This window comes from Budorcas taxicolor, chromosome 2 (assembly GCF_023091745.1).
Source record: "Budorcas taxicolor isolate Tak-1 chromosome 2, Takin1.1, whole genome shotgun sequence".
Taxonomy (NCBI): Eukaryota; Metazoa; Chordata; class Mammalia; order Artiodactyla; family Bovidae; genus Budorcas; species Budorcas taxicolor.
The window spans coordinates 41,483,269-41,500,609 of NC_068911.1; the positions used below are offsets into that span (position 1 = coordinate 41,483,269).

General features: G+C 39.8%; 1 protein-coding gene across 1 annotated transcript in view; it reads left to right on the forward strand.

The window, feature by feature from the left end:
- MEIOB (meiosis specific with OB-fold) overlaps positions 1-7,142 on the forward strand; it is a 30,578-nt gene extending 23,436 nt beyond the window's left edge. The window contains exons 10-13 of the mRNA XM_052635894.1: positions 1,042-1,195; positions 3,539-3,722; positions 4,418-4,504; positions 7,026-7,142. Coding sequence (XP_052491854.1) covers positions 1,042-1,195; positions 3,539-3,722; positions 4,418-4,504; positions 7,026-7,142 — 542 coding nt within the window. The remainder of the gene's footprint in view (positions 1-1,041; positions 1,196-3,538; positions 3,723-4,417; positions 4,505-7,025) is intronic.
- The last annotated feature ends 10,199 nt before the right edge of the window (positions 7,143-17,341 follow it).

Genomic DNA, 17,341 nt, shown 5'->3' on the forward strand with positions numbered 1-17,341 from the left:
GTGTCTGATGCCCTTTGTTCAACATTAGGTCTGTGAGTGCCATCCACACTGCTATGTGTAGTGTTGTTTTTTGTTGATGTATGCAATTCCATCATATGAATATATCACAGTTTATTTCTCTATCTTATTGTTTCCTTCTACAAAATTTTTACTTTCTCTTTGAGTGTGACTTTAGGTGAACCTATGTCTGTTTTTTCTGTTGTTGTTGGATATACATGCTCCTAGTAGGAATATTGCTTTGTCATGCAAGTCCACCTTTAGGTGATTCTGCCAAATGGTTTTCCAAAATGTCTGCACCGATTTATACTTCTCTCAGTAGTGTTTAGGAGTTCCAGCTGCTCCACATGCTCACCAATGTTTGTACTGTTAGTCTTTTAAATGGTGAATATTTAGTGGAATCCTACTGTTGTTAAATTTGCATTTACTTAATGATTAATAAAGCCAGTATGTTTATTGTCTCTTTATATTCTTTTTGTGAAGTGCTTTTTAAAGTCTCTTCCAGGGACCTTTTCCCCTGGCAGTCCAGTGGTTAGGAACTCAGTGCTTTCACTGTTGTGGCCTAGGTTCAGTCCCTGGTCAAGGAACTAAGATCTGACAAGCTGCATAGTGGGGCCAAAAATAAATACATACATACATACAATCTCTTCTGCATTTAGAAAATTGAATTGACTGTCTTTTTTAATTGATTTTTAAGATTCCCAATTTAGATATTTTGGTTATGAATCCTTTATCTTCTTATAGATTGCTAGCATCTGCCACTATGGCTTACCTTTTCATTATTTTAATGGACACTTCTGATGATTAGAAATTATTCATTTTAATAGAGCCTAATTTCTTATTATTTTTCTATTTTGCTTATTTTTTTACCTTCATGTCCATTTATATAATAAGTTTTAATGTATCATATATAATGAATTTTTCTATTATAGAACTTAAACTACTACATATTTTCATTTGGGCTCCGTAGCTTTTCTATTTGGATATAATCCTTTGGAATTCTTAGAATATACTTAGAACTGTAATGACTTTTTTTTTTTTTAGTAAATACAATAGTTGATGTTTATACAGTTGAACAATTAAAGGTAAAAGCTTTGAAGAATGAAGGAAAAGCTGAACCTTTCTACGGAATTCTTTATGCTTACATTTCTACACTGAACATTGATGATGAAACTACAAAAGTAGTTCGAAATAGATGGTAAGCAACCAAATTACTTTTAGAAATTCATTCTTATAAGAAATAAAAAACAATTATTGGTAATACATTTTGAACTATATGAAAGTTAAAGCTATTATTTGACATAGTAGTAGTTATGTAGTTGAAAGAAATGTATAAATAAATAACACATACTAAAGTTTCCTTAACAAACTATTCAGACCCAAAGATTCTAATAGCTTTTTTTTTTTTCTAATAGCCTTTTAAAGTAAAATGTATTTCAATGTGTTTTAGCAATCCTAAAATAGATGTTACTGCCAAAACCTTTTAACTGGGATGACAAACTATTGTTTTGTAATGAATTTGAAAATTGTTTTGGTGACCACATCCTATAGCAATAAAAATAACAGTATTTTAATAACGTTTCATGATAATGAAATGAAATGAAATGAATGATGAATGGGATTTCCGACCTGTCCTAAGTCAGTTAGTATCTACTTAGATAGAAAAGTAAACTCAAGTAGATTTAATTACTTTAGCTAAAAAATGTTTGGTCAGAAAACTCTAAAATATTATTGTGAAACTCTCCCTGTAGATTTGTGATTGAAAATTTTATTGAAGTAGTTCTAGATTCCTATTGCATTGTAAGAAATAATAAAATGTATACTTTGTCCAGTTTCCCCCAATGGTCAAGGATGAATGTGAAAGTCACTCACTTGTGTCCAACTCTTTGTGACCCCATGGACTATACAGTCCATGGTATTCTCTAGAATAATGGAGTGGATTCCCTTCTCCAGGGGATCTTCCCAACCCAGGGGTTGAACCCAGGTCTCCCCCATTGCAGGCGGATTCTTTACCAGCTGAGCCACCAGGATAGCCTCCTCCAGGAATGGTAACATTTTGCAAATCTATAGTACCACATCACAGACAATAATGACCTTAATTAAGTTAACTGATCTTATTCAGTTTCTCCGCATTAACACGTATGGTGTGTGTGTGTTAAATTCCATGTAGTTTTATTGCATGTGTAAATCTGTGTATCAACAGTCAAGAAATTGACTTATGGATTTCTAAAACATTGTATGATTTGGTATTAAAGTTGAAAAACCTAATGTAAAGGCTGTTGTATAAGGCAGGTGCTTATTTTTTGAAAAATACTCTTAAAAAAGTTTTTTTAAGTTATCACCTCCCTTTTTCCCCCTACATCTTTAATATTGACATCTGAGGGAAAGTGTCTAATATTTGATTTTAAAATGATCTATGGCTTATAAGAAAGAGGTGTCTTTAGATCATTCCCTCTTCTTGAGAATTTGAATTAATCTTCCTATTCAAATTGGCTAAAGTAATGCCTGCTTCAAAAATATAGAATAGCATGTAATTTCCCTGGCTCAGACAGTATGGAATCCACCTGCAATGTGGGAGACCTGGCTCAATCTCTGGGTTGGGAAGATCCCCTGGAAAAGGGAATGGCAACCCACTCCAGTATTCTTGCCTGGAGAATCCCTATGGACAGAGGAGCCTGGTGGGCTACAGTCCACAAGGACACAGCTGAGTGACTAAGCACAGCACAGCATATCCCTTAAAGAGAGGAGTGTGTCACTAGCAGTACTGGCAGCATTTAGGGTGTGAGCCTCTCCAGCCCTGAGTGATTCTGTGAATGTGCAGAGGACCTAGTACAGGACAAGTGAGCATTCACAGAACCTAGGCTTTCCAGGTGCAAGACATGATTCCTGCCCTCAAACTCTGAGCCAGGAGATAAACAGACCTATCTGCAGTAACACCAGATAGGATGTGACAGGGTGTAAATCCGTGCTGAAGTGTAAGTTGTATCTCTGCTCGGAGAAGGGAGGGGATGGGGCTGGGGTGCAGGAGAGGGAGGCCCCAGTGGGGAGGTGACCCTGGGCAAGAACCCCAGCTTTGGGGAAGGTAGGAGGCAGAACCTTGAAAGGACTGGCTGATCGTGGTTTCAGAAGCAGGAATACTGCAAGTGAGGGTGACTACATAGAAAGCATGTTTGTTATCCTTTTGCATTGTTCCCTGTTATTTCCTAGGTCTATTTTGTATCCTACTCAGGGCTGAGCACTCTGTAATTACTAACTCATGCTGACTTAGACCAAAAGTCTAAGTAATAGTTCTGCTAGAGATCATAGGGGTCGCTTAGGGCGGTGGCTCAAAGGTTAAAGCGTCTGCCTGGAATGAGGGAGATCCAGGTTCGATCCCTGGGTCAGGAAGATCCTCTGGAGAAGGAAATGGCAACCCACTCCAGTACTCTTGCCTGGAGAATCCCATGGAGGGAGGAGCCTGGTAGGCTACAGTCCATGGGGTAGCAAACAGTCGGACATGACTGAGTGATTTCACTTTCACTTTTCTTTTGTTTCTTTTCAGTTCTGGCTGTGGTTACATTGTAAATGAAGCATCCAGCACTTGTACAACTTGCAACAAAGATTCTTCCGGATTTAAATCGGTTTTTCTCAGCTTTGATATGCTAATTGATCTTACAGATCACACAGGTACCCTTCATTGCTGTAGTCTCACAGGAAGTGTGGCTGAGGAGACTTTGGGATGCACGGTAAATAATAAAAATACTTAGAAATACTTCCAAATTGAATTCTCTTCCCAAAACATATAAGTTATTTTGGTGAGCATTTGATAGAAATTAATTCGTTAATAAAGAGGTCTGGGAAAAATCAATCTTGACTTAAACACACATTGTTTTAATGAATAAAGAATTACATGTTGTATATTAAAATTCTAGCTAACGTTAACTGTTAGGAATAACAGGAGAGGTCCTTGGTGACTGGAGAATAAACATGACATTTTATATAGTCAGATAACAATGGGCAAAAATGAAACCTTGGAGTCACTGAGCAGGGTCCTCTATGAGGAGGGCTTGGTCATATTTCACCTACTCAGGTGCATAAAATCAGCCATGAGCTTTCCCTCAGTCTGCCCTGGAGCACAGCAGCAAAGATTACTTGTATGCTTGGTGTTTCATTTGATACTTTCATTGTTAGAACCGGCTCTGAAATTTTACCTTTAAACTTCAGTGGTGTCCGCTTTGTCAAGAGCGGCTTTCTGTGCCGGCCTCCAGCTGGCTTCAGAGTTTCAGTTTAGATCCTGTCTGGCCTTGTCTCCTCCATCAAGAGAGTTGAGCTGTAATTACTATGGATAAAATTCCATCTCTAGAGCAAATTTAAGTTTTACATTATTGTCAAAATGAATTATCTATGTATTCTTTGGAAATGTTTAATTTTTTTAATCCAGGTAGATGAGTTTCTTGCAATGACGGATGAACAGAAAACAGCATTAAAGTGGCAATTTCTTTTGGAAAGAAGCAAAATTTATTTAAAAGTTAGTGCATTTTATAATAATACTATGTAAATAATGTAGTATAATATAAATAATACTATTCTATATATTCAATTAATATGAAAATCCCAGAGTATGACCTAGTAAATTAGGGAATTTGTTATTTTTAATAATGTTCAATTCCCAAATGTGCAGAAGGGTTTGGCTACCATAGAAACAGTGAAAGTAATCAGGTTTTTTCATATAGCATAAAGAATTATAAGGCTTCCCTGGTAACTCAGCAGTAAAGAATCTGCCTGCAATTCAGGAGACAAAGGAGATGCAAGTTCTATCCCTGGGTTGGGAAGATCCCTTGGAGGAGGGCATGGCAACCCACTCTAGTATTCTTGCCTGGAGAATGCCATGGACAGAGGAGCTTGGCAGGTTACAGTCCATAGGGTCACAAAGAGTTGGACACGACTGAGTGACTAAGTGGACACACACACACAAGAATTACAAATGACACAAAAGAAAAAGACCAACAAAGAAAATATCCATTAATGTTAACATCGAGGCTAGACACTGGGCTTTAGAGTCAGAGCTCGGTGTCCCTGCCCCCATGGGCAGTGATCCTCACTTCAGTGAGTCATATTCAAGAGCATAGTTACATGCTTATGTGATGGGGTGATAGAGACTCAGTTTGAATCCCAGTTCCACCATTCTTCAGCCCATGTGACCTTGGGGAGGTTAATTCTCTAAGCCCCTAATCTGCTGTGATCCTACAACTCTGACCAGAGCAGATTCCCTTAGCAATAACAACACTTCAGTGTTGGAAGAGCACAGGATCTTAGTGTTAAAGATGTAAAACGGGCAGTGGGATAAACTCACCTTATATTGCAAATGAGGAAAATAGGACAAGAAATGTTGCTTCTTGCCCAAAGTCACAGTGAGATAAGGCTACCATTTATATTATTCCAGATGTTTTCTCTTCACACTCTAAAACATTTTCAAGCTCTTAGGTGAGTTATACCTGTCAATATTTATTGTACTAGAACTTAATATTGAGGAAAACTTTAAATATATTCATGAGCACACAGTCTTTTAGCAGTCAGAATTGCTATCATCTCATGTCAGGTAGCCTCTTGAAACTACAGTGTACTCTGGTGAAGGAATGAGAGTAAGAAAGGCAGACTGCAATTTCACATTATTATGAAGATAGCTTTGATCAGGGAGAACCTGAAAGAGAACACTGAGTCTGCTCCGCCACAGCTCTCAAGTAGGTTTTCCCATTTCCCAGTGGCTCCTGCCCTTGCAGCCTCAAGCATATCTGAACAGATCGCACACCCAGAGTCACCAATGGCCTTACCAGTATTTCTAGGACCTTGGTTTGAGAATACCCTATCTCTTCCACCATGAGCATGGATCGTCCCAAATACTATACTCTATTCCCAAGTCAGAATATACTCAGATCCTTGCCCGGCTGTATGGTTTCCTTCCAAACAACAGGTACCAGTTGCTGTGAGTTTCATAAATTTAAATTCATGACACTCTGCTTATAGTTTCCCAAACTGGATTCAAATATAACAACTGCTCTCAGTTTGTACCTTTCCAAGGAATATGTTAGAAAGATACTTGTCAGGGACTTCCCAGGTTGTCCAGTGGCTAGGTCTCTGTGCTCCCAAAGCAGGGGTCCTGGGTTCAATCCCTGGTCTAGGAACTGGATCCTACATGCCACAGTTTGGATGCTGTAACTAAAGATTCCATATGTTGCAACTAAGATGTGAGTCAGCCAAATAAATAAATAAATGTTTTTAAAAAAAGATATTTGTCAGATTTAACAAAGATTTAAAGCAGATAGTGATTATATCACAAAATGTAATAAGGATTGAGACAAATATAATTTAAATTGTTGTAAAAGAGTTAGAATATGTAATTAAAAAAATAAGAACTTACATTTCTCTGCAAATAAGATAAAAACAAAGGATTTCCATATAGAACATTTTGTGTATTTATCATATTTCAATAAAAAATAATGGCTACTTTAATCCATTTGGAGGGATTTCAAACTGTTACTCATTTTAATGTTTTTAAAACATATAGTGTCACAAAATGTAATCAAGATTATGAGACTCATACAATTTCAATTGTTATCAATCAGAACATATAATTTTAAAATTTAATTGTCATAAGTGTGACGTCATTATTCATAAACTGTGTCATGATATCGGATCTGCTCTAACAGACCCTGTCACTGCTGCGTGTTCATGTCTGTCACAGCTGGTGGTCCGAACACACTTTAAGTCCTTTTTCTACCTGTTGGATTTGATATCTCAACTTTCTTACCTGAGAGAAAGGTCATGAAAAAATGACTTGGATTCTTACAAAATCACTGTCAGAAACTGGATCCATAATTTTTCTCCCAACTCTAGCTGAGACTGGAACTCTTTCCATTGTCTTACAACTTTAATTGAAGTTTTTGTTCACATCTTAAACAAAACTCATTGCTATTCTCTGTTTGTGGTCATTGGTTTTCAGTTTTATATACCAGGTGATTTAAAAAACTCTCTCTTTTTTCTCCTTGCAGTTTTTTATATCGCACAGAGCGAGGGGTGGACTGAGAGTGAGTGTGCTTTCGTGTAAGCTTGCAGATCCTATTGAGGCAAGTAGGAACTTGTCTGGACAAGGAAATGTTCAAAACTAGATACAGTTCTAAACTGTGGAAAAGAATATGCATTTTTAACCACCTTGAAAGTGGGAAATGAGTGAAAATTACAGATAAAATTGTATCTTGTTCAAATGTGGTGAGAATGTTCCTGTAAATTGTCATTTTGTTGCCCCCTAGAGTTGACTCCAGGTGAATCCTAAAATCTCCCTCTTATTTAAGCTCATTTCTTAGAAGCCTTTTTCTATTGGCTTGGCCCTCTCTCTTCCCAAGCTGGAAAATGTTTGCATGAATTAATAAACAAGTTTACTCTTTCCCACAAACACAATGATTTATTTTCTTAAACCCCTTTCCCCTCTGTCTTGTCTTCTGGGAGAAAGATCAGAACCTCCACAAACGCCTTGGCCCCATCTCAGACCACTTGGCTGGAGTCGATGGGTGTGGACGGCATGTTCTCCCTGTGCCAGGTGGGGACAGCAGACGTCCACGGGCAATGCTGTGCAGCTGCTTTACATGCTGTAGACCTTTTTTAATCTGTTGCCTTCTCTGATGACACATCAGAGCTAGCCAAAGCTTGTGAAGGCTTGCTGACTCAGGCTTGACACTTCTGTGTCTGAATCAACTGGGAGGAGATCAGCTTCAGAAGTTTCATGAGCGGTGCTGAGTCCTGGGAACTTGCAGGCGTGGGAGACTTCTCAGCTTTGACTGGACACGGCCCCACTCCAGCTGCCTTTGCAGCAGGCCCAGAGCACTCTACTCAGGCCACACCACCATCTCCAGTCACTGGTCTCTTGCTTCAAGGCACAGACCCATCACCACGGTCAGTGTTGTGGGAGGTTTGGCCAGCGTAATTTGAGTCTGGCGATTTAAAGATCACTACCCACTACCCACCGCAGGAATGATAAAAATAAAAAGTAAGTATACGAAATTCCTTTGTAAGTCTGCTGTTCTGGTATTGGGAGATAAACTTACCTTGTTGTAGGGTTTTCTCTGGCTTTTATCATGTGCAACCATGGGGGAGGGATATGAGTTGATCCCCAATGTGCCAAAATTGTGGTGATAAATGAAGTAATGAAGGATGTGACCAAAGGTATGCAGATATCAAGTGTACTTGATGAAGGGTTTCTTTGCTTTCCTCTGTGGGGAGGGGGTGAATGTGTTTATCAGGGTGACTGTGAAGGTGGACAGGGAGGGGAGGAAGGCAAGAAAGAGAGCTGTGTAGGGTGAGAATGCTTGGCCCAAACAGTGTGTCCAGAGCTGCTGTGTCAGGCCTGCTAGGGCCCTGACCTCTAGCAGCATGCCCCGGAGTGCCAACACCTGGGCCAGCATTCCCAGAGTAGGCACATATGCAGTGCCCAGGGGCCCTAACCAAGGCCTGTGAGGGCTCTGTGTGACCTCCTCACTGCTACCATGGTAACCTCTCAGTCCACTAGCATTTAACCAAGGAGACACCATGCCTGTCACCAGAGGGACATCACAGTCACTTATTTCTTTTGATAAAGTAGGAATCTATAGGGCTAGCTGTCAAGCTGCACTGAATTAGAAGTGCTTCACATTTACGGAATGAAGGCTACAAACTGTCAACATCTAAAACTGGGCTTTTTTTAGCTGAATACAGGCACTTAAACAAGTAAAAGAAAGAAGCATTCTGCCCTGTTAACACAAAGTCCACAACCCCTCTGCCCAGAATCTGCTTTTCTACTGCTCTCCAGAAGCTGCTCTTCCTGATCCTAGTGACTTTGATCTGCATATTCTGTATTGCTTTATAAACAGTTGGATGACTCTGATTTTTCCTAATCTTCCAAGAGTGGTTCATTTAAGCACAATATTCCTTTCCTAATTCTGCTTTGGTAAGGGTTTTGTTTTGTTTTACAATATGCTGTACATACATTTATCCACCTTTTACTCTTCTTGAGGAACCTGGAGCTATTTTTGTCTTTTTAAAAAAATATTTGTTTGGCTGCATTGGGTCTTAGTTGTGTCATGTGGGATCAGGTTCCTTACTTGTGGCATGTGGGCTTTGTTGCCCCACAACATGTGGGATCCTAGTTCCCTGACCAGGGATCCAACCCATGTCCCCTGCATTGCAAAGCAGATTTTTAACTACTGGGGAAGTCCTTGTTTTTGCTTTTTAAATATTTTTATTATAAAGTTTTACATGTTTATTATAGAAAAATTAGAGGAAATAATAGATAACTTCTACCCCCAAAAGAAAGATAAAGAAAAGAAAACCCATAATGTCCATTCCCAAATTTTTTAAACTGGTAGGAAACATTCTTTTATTATGCACTTTTTAAAAAGAATTGTGGTAAAATATACATCACATAAAATTTATCATTCTAACCATTTTTAAGAGTATGATTTGAGTGGCAATAAGTACATTCACAATTTTGTATAAACATCACCACTCTCTATTCCAGATTTTAATCATCACAAATTGAAATTCTGTACTCATTAAGATACAGTAACTCCCATTTGCCCCTACCCTAGTCTCCGGCAATCTGTAATGTACTTAGTCTCTATGAACCTAACTATTCTAGGTACCTGGTACACATGGAATCATACAGTATTTGTCCTTTTGTGTCTACCTTGTTTTTCTGAGGATAAAGTTTTCAAGGTTCATCCATGTTACAATGAGTCAGAATTTCATTCCTTTTTGTGGCAGAGTAGTATGTATGAACTGGATAAATTCACCACCTTTTGTTTGTTTATTCATGTCTTGGTGGACAGTTGGGCTGTATCACCTTTTGGCTATTATGATTAGCCAATCATGGCTGCCATGAACATTTGTGTACATGCATCCCACATTTCTGTAAATGTCTTTCCTGACTTTTTAAAAAATCATCTCTCTATCCATCTTTCTATGTTAAAACATGTAATTTATAAAATTAAACCAAAATTATGATTTGCAAATAGGTTATACTATAATCTACTTTTATACTTAATAATTTATAATAAACTTTTCATGCTATTAAATATTCTGCATAGTTTCAATGACTGCCCATTATTTTATTATATGAGCATAGGATAGTGAATGGCTTCCTGGGTGGCTCAGTGGTAAAGAATCTACCTGTCGATGCAGGAGATGCAGGAGACACAGGTTCAATCCCTAGGTGGGGGAGATCCCGTGGAGGAGGAAATGGCAACCCACTCCAGTATTCTTGCCTGGAGAATCCCAAGGACAGAGGAGCCTGGCAGGTTATAGTCCATAGGGTCACAAAGAGTCAGACACAACTGAGCGTGTATAGAATAGTGAATGTAATCAATGTGATAACACTTGACACTTAAAATGTTTCCCACTTTTTGCTGTTACAAATAATGACTATAGCTAAATCTTTGGCCACATTCTTAATTATTTTTTTGGGGTAAGTTTCTAGATTATTAAGTTGCTGCAATAATGTCACATTATTGAATGTGATGGATTTTGTGATAAGCACTTTATCTTATCTGGTTTATGCAGTTACTGTTATTTTGCCCATTTTATAGATGGGACATGAAGACCAAGTTAGAGGAGGTAGATCTGGAGGTGGCTAAGTGGACAGGCTCTGTGGCTGCAGGCTCAAACCCCAGTTGCTACTCGCAGAATGGGCCCTAGCTCTGAGATTCTCCACATTTGTGGTTCCCCTCTGGTAAATAGGGATAATAATACCAACTCCTGTTGGAAACTGTTAAGACTAAAACAGAGTTTTGCCAAGAGAATGCACCAGTCATAGCAAACATCCTCTTCTAACAACACAAGAGAAGACTCTACAAATGGACATCACCAGATGGTCAATACTGAAATCAGGTTGATTATATTTTTTGCAGCCAAAGATGGAGAAACTCTATACAGTCAGCAAAAAAAAAAAAAAAAAAAAAAAAAAGACCGGGAGCTGACTGTGGCTCAGATCATGAATTCCTTATTGTCAAATTCACACTTAAGTTGAAGAAAGTAGGAAAACCACTAGACCATTCAGGTATGACCTAAATCAAATCCCTTCTGATTAGACAATAGAAGTGACAAATAGATTCAAGGGATTAGATCTGATAGAGTGAGTGCCTGAGGAACTATGGACAGGGAGTTGTGACATTGTACTGGAGACAGTGATCAAGACCATTCCCCAGAAAAAGAAATGCAAAAAGGCAAAATGGTTGTCTGAGGAGGCCTTACAAACAGCTGAGAAAAGAAGAGAAGCTGAAGGCAAAGGAGAAAAGGAAAGATATAAACATCTGAATGCAGAGTTCCTAAGAATAGCAAGGAGAGATAAGAAAGCCTTCCTCAGTGATCAATGCAAAGAAATAGAGGAAAACAACAGAATGGGAAAGACTAGAGATCTCTTCAAGAAAATTAGAGATACCAAGGGAACATTTCGTGCAAAGATGGGCACAATAAAGGACAGAAATGGTATGGACCCAACAGAAGCAGAAGATATTAAGAAGAGGTGGCAAGAATACACGGAAAAACTATACAAAGAAGATCTTGATGACTCTTGATAACCACAATGGTGTGATCACTCACCTAGAGCCAGGCATCCTGGAGTCCAAAGACAAGTGGGCCTTGGGAAGCATCACTATAAATAAACCTAGTGGAGATGATGTAATTCCAGCTGAGCTATTTCAAATCCTAATAGATGGTGCTGTTAAAATGCTGCACTCAACATGCCAGCAAATTTGGAAAACTCAGCAGTGGCCACGGGACTGGAAAAGGTCAGTTTTCATTCCAACCCCAAAGAAAGGCAATGTCAAAGAATATTCAAACTAACAACAATTGCACTCATCTCACAAGCTAGCAAAGTAATGCTCAAAATTCTCCAAGCCAGGCTTCAATGGTATGTGAATGGTGAACTTCCAGATGTTCAAGCTGAATTTAAAAAGGCAGAGGAACCAGAGATCAAATTGCCAACATCTGTTGGATCATCGTAAAAGCAAGAGAGTTCCAGGAAAACATCTACTTCTGCTTTATTGACTATGCCAAAGTCTTTGACTGTGTGGATCACAACAAACTGGAAAGTTCTTCAAGAGATGGGAATACCATACCACCTTACCTGCCTCCTGAGAAATCTGTATGCAGGTCAAGAAGCAACAGTTAGAACTGGACTTGGAACAATGGACTGGGTCCAAATTAGGAAAGGAATACGTCAAAGCTGTATATTGTCACCCTGCTTATTTAACTTACATGCAGAGCACATCATGCAAAATGATGGGCTGGATGAAGCACAAGCTGGAATTAAGATTGCCAGGAGAAATATCAATAACCTCAGATATGCAGATGACACCACCCTTATGGCAGAAAGTGAAGAGGAACTAAAAAGCCTCTTGATGAAAGTGAAAGAGGAGAGTGAAAAAGCTGGCTTTAAACTCAACATTCAGAAAACAAAGATCATGGCATCCGGTCCCATCACTTCATGGCAAATAGATGGGGAAACAATGGAAACAGTGAGAGACTTTATTTCCTTGGGCTCCAAAATCACTGCAGATGGTGACTGCAGCCATGAAATTAAAAGATGCTTGCTCCTTGGAAGAAAACCTATGACCTAGACAGCATATTAAAAAAGAGACATTACTTTGCCAACAAAGGTCTGTCTAGTCAAAGTTATGGTTTTTCCAGCAGTTGTGTATGGATGTGAGAGTTGGACCATAAAGAAAGCTGAGCACCAAAGAATTGATGCTTTTGAACTGTGGTATTGGACAGTCCCTTGAACTGCAAGGAGATCCAACCAGTCAATCCTAAAGGAAACCAACCTTGAATATTCTTTGGAAGGACTGATTGAAGCTGAAGTTCTAATACTTTGACCACCTGGTATGAAGAACTGACTCATTGGAAAAGACCTTGATGCTGGGAAAGACTGAAGGCAGGAAGAGAAGGGGACAACAGAGGATGAGATGGTTGCATGGCATCACCATGTCATGATTGATGGACATGAGTTTGAACAAGCTCCAGGAGTTGGTGATGGACAGGGAAGCCTTGCGTGCTGCAGTCCAAGGGGTCGCAAAGAGTCGTACATGACTGAGCAACTGAACTGAACTGAGGACTAAATGAGTTAGTGTATGTAAAATGCTTAGACTCAAGCACTTAGTATATAATCAGTAAGTATCAGTAATATAAATCGAGGTATAGCAATATAATATGTCGAGGTATAGCAATTTCATTGGCATTCATATGTGGCGATATATTTGTTGTATTAAGTCTATTCTGCTTTAACAGCTTGAATTTTAGACTACAATTACTTTTCTGTCCCTTTAGAATGAAAGAAGATTTTAACATATGAATTAACTGTATTGCAAAGAAATATAAAACTTCCTTGAAACCAGATACTGAACCAGCATCTACACCAAAGATGTGCCCAACAGATGTTAAAGAGATAACTGTGTATAAACACATGAAAAGATGTCAGCTTCACTATTTTAAAAAATATTTATTGATTTATTTATTTTTGGCTGCGCTGGGTCTCTTTGGCTGCATGCAGGCTTCCTCTAATTCTGGCAAGTGGAGGCTACTCTTCGTTGCAGTGCACTGCGGTGGCTTCTCTTGTGGCACTCAGGCTCCAGGCATGTGGCTCAGTAGTTGCGTCACAGAGGCCCAGGTGCTCCTCAGCATGAGGCAACCTCCCAGACGAGGGATCAAACTAGCGTCCCCTGCACTAGCAGGTGGACTTCCAACCACTGGACCACCAGGGAAATTCCAGTTTCCCTATTAATCAAAGAAATACAAATTTAAAAGACCACAGCCACAATACCCAGTGTTGACTAAGGTGTGGGCAAAAAGGTTTTCTTTAACACTCTTGTCAAGTACAAATTTTTATATCCTTTCCTCTAGGCAATTGGGCAAAAAGTATCAAAATGTAAAGTACAAACTATTTAATCAATTTCACTACTAAGACTTTTCCTAAGGAAATAAACAAGTGTAAACTGTTGTGTATGGAGGATATTCCTTGCATCATTGTTTCTAGCAGCAAAGCATTAGAAACCTGTGTAACATCTAGAGGAGTATTGGGCTCCACCCAGATGTCTGGTAGGCACCTAACCCTCAACTTCTATGAAGGTTGGAGAACTACCCTGGGGGGAGTTACAGGAGAAGTGAAAATTGAAAGTGAACTGGTTAGTCATTCCGTGTCAGACACTTTGAGACCCTGTGGCACACAAGGTGAGGGGTGGGAGGAGAGAGAATGAACATAGCAAATGTCAGCTATTGTTGAATTTAATGCAGGGTATATGGAGTTTGTTGCATTAGTCTCTCAATTTCATAGTAGGTTTAAGTTTATTCAAAATAAAAGTTGAGGAAAACGTACTTTCTGAGTATTAGGACTATTGCGATTTTACCAACATCAGGAATTGTGAGAACTGGTGTCTCTTTTTGTTTCTTGCAGCCAGGGAGTTTGTGTGCTGCACCTGCAATGCTGATAGCAACCGTCTGTGACAAAGCTTGTGCCACCACTGGAGTGAACACTGATACTGGGGGGCTCTGTACATTCTCTGGGAGCTGGCTTGTCCACCCAAGGGGCCACATGCAGACACTACTCCTGCCGTACCTTTAGCTTGCTTTCAGATCTGTCAGCTTTGGTAGACTTGATTCGGTTGGACCTTGTATCTGATAGTTTTACTAATAAACTCTCAATAAAAGCACACCCTTGATTCAGCTCTTTTTGGCTAGGTTCCCAAACTACATGGGAACCTAGTCAAAGGACAAAGTCTATTAATACTTTCTGGCTTCTTCTGGTTATTAAGGTTCTGTGTGCTCATGCATGCTCAGTCACTTCTGACTCTTTGCGACCCCACAGACTGTAGCCTATCAACCTCCTCTGTCCAGAGAATTTTCCAGGCAAGGATACTGGAGTGGGTTGCCATTTCCTACTCCAGGGTATCTTCCTGACCCAGGGATTGAACCCGTGTCTCCTGCCTTGGCAGGCGGATTCTTTACTACTGAGTCCCTGGGATGCCTCCTTAGCCAAAGGGAACAACTACCAGCAAACACCCTCTTCCAACAACACAAGAGAAAACTCTACATATGGACATCACCAGATGGTCAACACCGAAATCAGATTGATTATATTCTTTGCAGCCAAAGATGGAGAAGCTCTACAGAGTCAGCTCAAACAAGACCAGGAGCTGACTGTGACTCAGATCATGAACTCCTTATTGCCAAATTCAGACTTAAATTGAAGAAAGTAGGGAAAACCACTAGACCATTCAGGTATGACCTAAATCAAATCCCTTATGATTATACAGTGGAAGTGAGAAATAAATTTAAGGGCCTAGATATGATAGATAGAGTGCCTGATGAACTATGGATTGAGGTTCGTGACATTGTACAGGAGACAGGGATCAAGACCGCCCCCATGGAAAAGAAATGCAAAAAAGCAAAATGGCTGTCTGGGGAGGCCTTACAAATAGCTGTGAAAAGAAGAGAAGCGAAAAGCAAAGGAGAAAAGGAAAGGTATAAATATCTGAATGAAGAGTTCCAAAGAATAGCAAGAAGAGATAAGAAAGCCTTCCTCAGCAATCAATGCAAAGAAATAGAGGAAAAGAACATAATGGAAAAGACTAGAGATCTCTTCAAGAAAATTAGAGATACCAAGGGAACATTTCACGCAAAGATGGGCTCGATAAAGGACAGAAATGGTATGGACCTAACAGAAGCAGAAGATATTAAGAAGAGGTGGCAAGAATACATGGAAAAACTATACAAAAAGATCTTCAAGACCAAGATAATCACGATGGTGTGATCACTCACCTAGAGCCAGACATCCTGGAATGTAAAGTCAAGTGGGCCTTAGAAAGCATCACTATGAACAAAGCTAGTGGAAGTGATGGAATTCCAGTAGAACTATTTCAAATCCTGAAAGATGATGCTGTGAAAGTGCTGCACTCAATATGCCAGCAAATTTGGAAAACTCAGCAGTGGCCACAGGACTGGAACAGATCAGTTTTCATTCCAATCCCAAAGAAAGGCAATGCCAATGAATGCTCAAACTACCGCACAATTGCTCTCATCTCACATGCTAGTAAAGTAATGCTCAAAATTCTCCAAGCCAGGCTTCAGCAATACGTGAACCGTGAACTTCCAGATGTTCAAGCTGGTTTTAGAAAAGGCAGAGGAACCAGAGATCAAATTGCCAACATCCGCAGGATCATCCAAAAAGCAAGAGAGTTCCAGAAAAATATCTATTTCTGCTTTATTGACTATGCCAAAGCCTTTGACTGTGTGGATCACAATAAACTGTGGAAAATTCTGAAAGAGATGGGAATACCAGACCACCTGACCTGACTCTTGAGAAACCTATACGCAGGTCAGGAAGCAACAGTTAGAACTGGACATGGAACAACAGACTGGTTCAACCAAATAGGAAAAGGAGTATGTCAAGGCTGTATATTGTCACCCTGCTTATTTAACTTATATGCAGAGTACATCATGAGAAGTGCTGGGCCGGAAGAAGCACAAGCTGGAATCAAGATTGCCGGGAGAAATATCAATAACCTCAGATATGCAGATGACACCATCTTTATGGCAGAGAGTGAAGAGGAACTAAAAAGCCTCTTGATGAAAGTGAAAGAGGAGAGTGAAAAAGTTGGCTTAAAGCTCAACATTCAGAAAACGAAGATCATGGCATCTGGTCCCATCACTTCATGGGAAATAGATAGGGAAACAGTAGAAACAGTGTCAGACTTCATTTTTTTGGGCTCCAATATCACTGCAGATGGTGACTGCAGCCATGAAATTAAAAGACGCTTACTCCTTGGAAGAAAAGTTATGACCAACCTAGATAGCATATTGAAAAGCAGAGACATTACTTTGCCAACAAAGGTCCATCTAGTCAAGGTTATGGTTTCTCCACTGGTCATGTATGGATGTGAGTTGGACTATGAAGAAAGCTGAGCGCTGAAGAACTGATGCTTTTGAACTGTGGTGTTGGAGAAGACTCTTGAGAGTCCCTTGGACTGCAAGGAGATCCAACCAGTCCATTCTGAAGGAGATCAGCCCTGGGATTTCTTTGGAAGGAATGATGCTAAAGCTGAAACTCCAGTACTTTGGCCACCTGATGCGAAGAGTTGACTCATTGGAAAAGACTCTGATGCTGGGAGGGATTCGGGGGCAGGAGGAGAAGGGGACGACCGAGGATGAGATGGCTGGATGGCATCGCTGACTCGATGTATGTGAGTCTGAGTGAACTCTGGGAGTTGGTGATGGACAGGGAGGCCTGGCATGCTGCGATTCATGGGGTTGCAAAGAGTCAGACACGACTGAGTGACTGAACTGACTG